Below are 2,500 nucleotides of genomic sequence, written 5' to 3'. Positions count from 1 at the left end.
AGCTCCATGCTGCACGCGCTCACACACTCACACGCGCAGCACGCGCAGCACACTCTGGCACACCAACACCAACAGCAACACCAACACCAACTCACGCCAGACTGGCTCACGTCCTCCAACGCACCTTCTGCGTCCCCGGCCAATCCCGCCGATTCGGAGTCGGCCGGTAGGAGCTCTCTGCTCGATCCGAGGAGCCCCTCGCCGCAGAGATCTCTGACTCCAGACCTGCAGTTGCCGGTGGTTACCGATGCCAGTATTCTCAACCTGACCTCTCTCAGCAGGTGTGTTTCATTTTCTCACGCAGTTGACCTTATCATGAACCAAGCATGATCACCGGATCAGAAATACACTACGCACGCTTAGGGCGATTATATTGTGATGATATGGTGATTTTGGGATGTCCAGACGCTCACTTCTGCTCTCTGAACGGATGAGGACGAGCATATTTTATTTAGGAACGCAGACATAATGAAATATGGTAGGAATATGATGTGTACATTTCAGTTTACTGTAGTTTGACATCACACCAATCATTACCATTCGGTTCAATATGATGAACATTAATTGATTATTTAATGTGATTTCGCTTATGTGAGCCATATGTCATATATATATATATATCGATATAGAAAAAAATCCATATGATTATTGGGATATTGATTTCCACCATATCGTCCAGCCCACACTGACACAAAAATGATGAATATTCCTTGCTAATGCAGTGCTTGAGCAGTGCTGGATACAGTGTAGAACATTGGGTCTGTCTCTCTCCCTCCCTTTCTCCCTCCCACCCTCCCACCCCTCATGGTTTTGTCTGTGTATCTCCAGGGGGAGGGGTTTGCAAGAGGTCAGTGAGCAGCTCTTTGGGAACATCAAGAGGAAGTACGGCAGGAAGGACTCCCAGAGGATGCTGTGTCATCCCCACAGTGGCGAGACGCCTTGGGGAAGACAGCCGGAGAAAGGAATGGACGGCCCCGCTGCATCAGAGGAAAGGCAGAAGTACCGTCACGATGAGAAAGCCGAGCGGTTCCACGAAGAACGGCTCATGGCTGGGAGGAGAGGAGACGAGGAGGACAGAGGGATGCGGCTCATGGCTGGGAGGAGAGGAGACGACGAGGACAGAGGGATGATGCCCATGCTGACAGAGGAAGGCAAGGGAAGAAAGAGGCGGCGGAGGCAGTCTTTCGATGAGTCATTTTCCATGGAGGAGCAATCAGAACAGCAGCAGGACTCAGACGCCGTGGACAAGCACCAGCCTGGGCCCCCAGAATCAAAACTAGCACACAAGATGGACGCTCACAAAAACGAGTCTCGACTTGCGAGTCAGGCTGAGGTCAGTGGAGAGAGAGCAGAGAAAGGAGAGAGGGGAGGGGAGAGGAGAGAAAAGGGAGAGAGGGTGGAAAGAGGAGAGATAGTTATGGGCGGGCCTGAGCCCGAGTCGGCTTTGAGTACAAATAGAGTGAAGAAGAATCCAGTGGGTCGCCCGAAGCTCAGCGCAGACCCCCACAAACACAGAGAGCCCATCCACAACCACATCCCCAGCCCCAGTCTCATCACTAACCCCAGACTGCCTAGCCCAAACCCCAGCCCCAGCCCCAGGCCTAGCATCAGCCCTATCCACAGCCCTAAACCTAGTCCCAGCCCCAGGCCTCGAGCTAACCTCAGCCCCAGTCCCAGTCCTAGACCCAGGGCCACGCTGAGTCCAAGCCTGAGCCCCAGCCCCAGCTGCACAGCAAGCCCCAGCTCCAGACCAACCAAGACCAAGGACAGATGGTCCTACCTGAAGGCCAGAAGCCCCCCCAGTCTCACCCCACCCCAGAGGGACACCCGGGTTACCCCATTTGCCTTGGCTGACCCACCTTCAGCCTTCCCCATCACCCCTTCCAGCCCGCTCTACACCAACACTGACAGCCTGACTGTCCACACACCCATCAAGAGGAAACGTGGACGCCCCAAGAAACAGCCCCTCCTCACAGTGGAGACCATCCACGAGGGAACCTCCACCTCCCCCCCAAGCCCTCTGGCACAGGAGACGTCTGCGGGGCTGAGCCGCAGGAGGAAGACATACACGCTAACCGCACTAACCCAAATGGCCTCCACTACCACCAGCGCCAATTCCAACAGTCTGAAACTGAAGCGCGGCAGGGTCCCCTCCAGGCCGGGGAATAAGATGAAGCTTGAGAAAATGCAGAGCATCTTGAATGAGATCCTTTCAGGTTCCAGTCAGAACGGCAGTCTGGCTCTGAAGTCCTCCTCTGCCCCCGTTACCTCAGCTATGAGTGCCATGGCATCCACCATTGAGGCCCGGCTGGGCAAACAGATCAACGTCAGCAAGAGAGGAACCATCTACATTGGGAAGAAGCGGGGGAGGAAACCCCGAGCAGAAACACAAGCCTGCATCCCTCTGAGAGCCACCAGAGACAAGCCCCCCCTGCCTGTCTCCATGTCCAGTCTCTATGAAAGCCTCCTAGTGCCTTCCACCGCCTCCTCTGCCAGCTCC

The 2,500-nt window shown here is 55.1% G+C and overlaps 1 protein-coding gene across 1 annotated transcript in view; it reads left to right on the top strand.

The window, feature by feature from the left end:
* setbp1 (SET binding protein 1) overlaps window positions 1-2,500 on the top strand; it is a gene marked incomplete at its 5' end in the record, with an annotated part of 41,231 nt that overhangs the window by 30,486 nt on the left and 8,245 nt on the right. Inside the window, 2 exons of the mRNA XM_083645012.1 lie at window positions 1-281; window positions 829-2,500. The exon at window positions 1-281 is cut by the window's left edge and continues 93 nt beyond it; the exon at window positions 829-2,500 is cut by the window's right edge and continues 302 nt beyond it. Of these exons, the coding sequence (XP_083501138.1) occupies window positions 1-281; window positions 829-2,500 (1,953 nt within the window). The remainder of the gene's footprint in view (window positions 282-828) is intronic.

Source organism: Poromitra crassiceps (assembly GCF_964638095.1).
Source record: "Poromitra crassiceps genome assembly, chromosome: 10".
Taxonomy (NCBI): Eukaryota; Metazoa; Chordata; class Actinopteri; order Beryciformes; family Melamphaidae; genus Poromitra; species Poromitra crassiceps.
The sequence above is the reverse complement of the archived record's forward strand: the minus strand, read 5'-3'. Positions and strand labels throughout refer to the sequence as shown.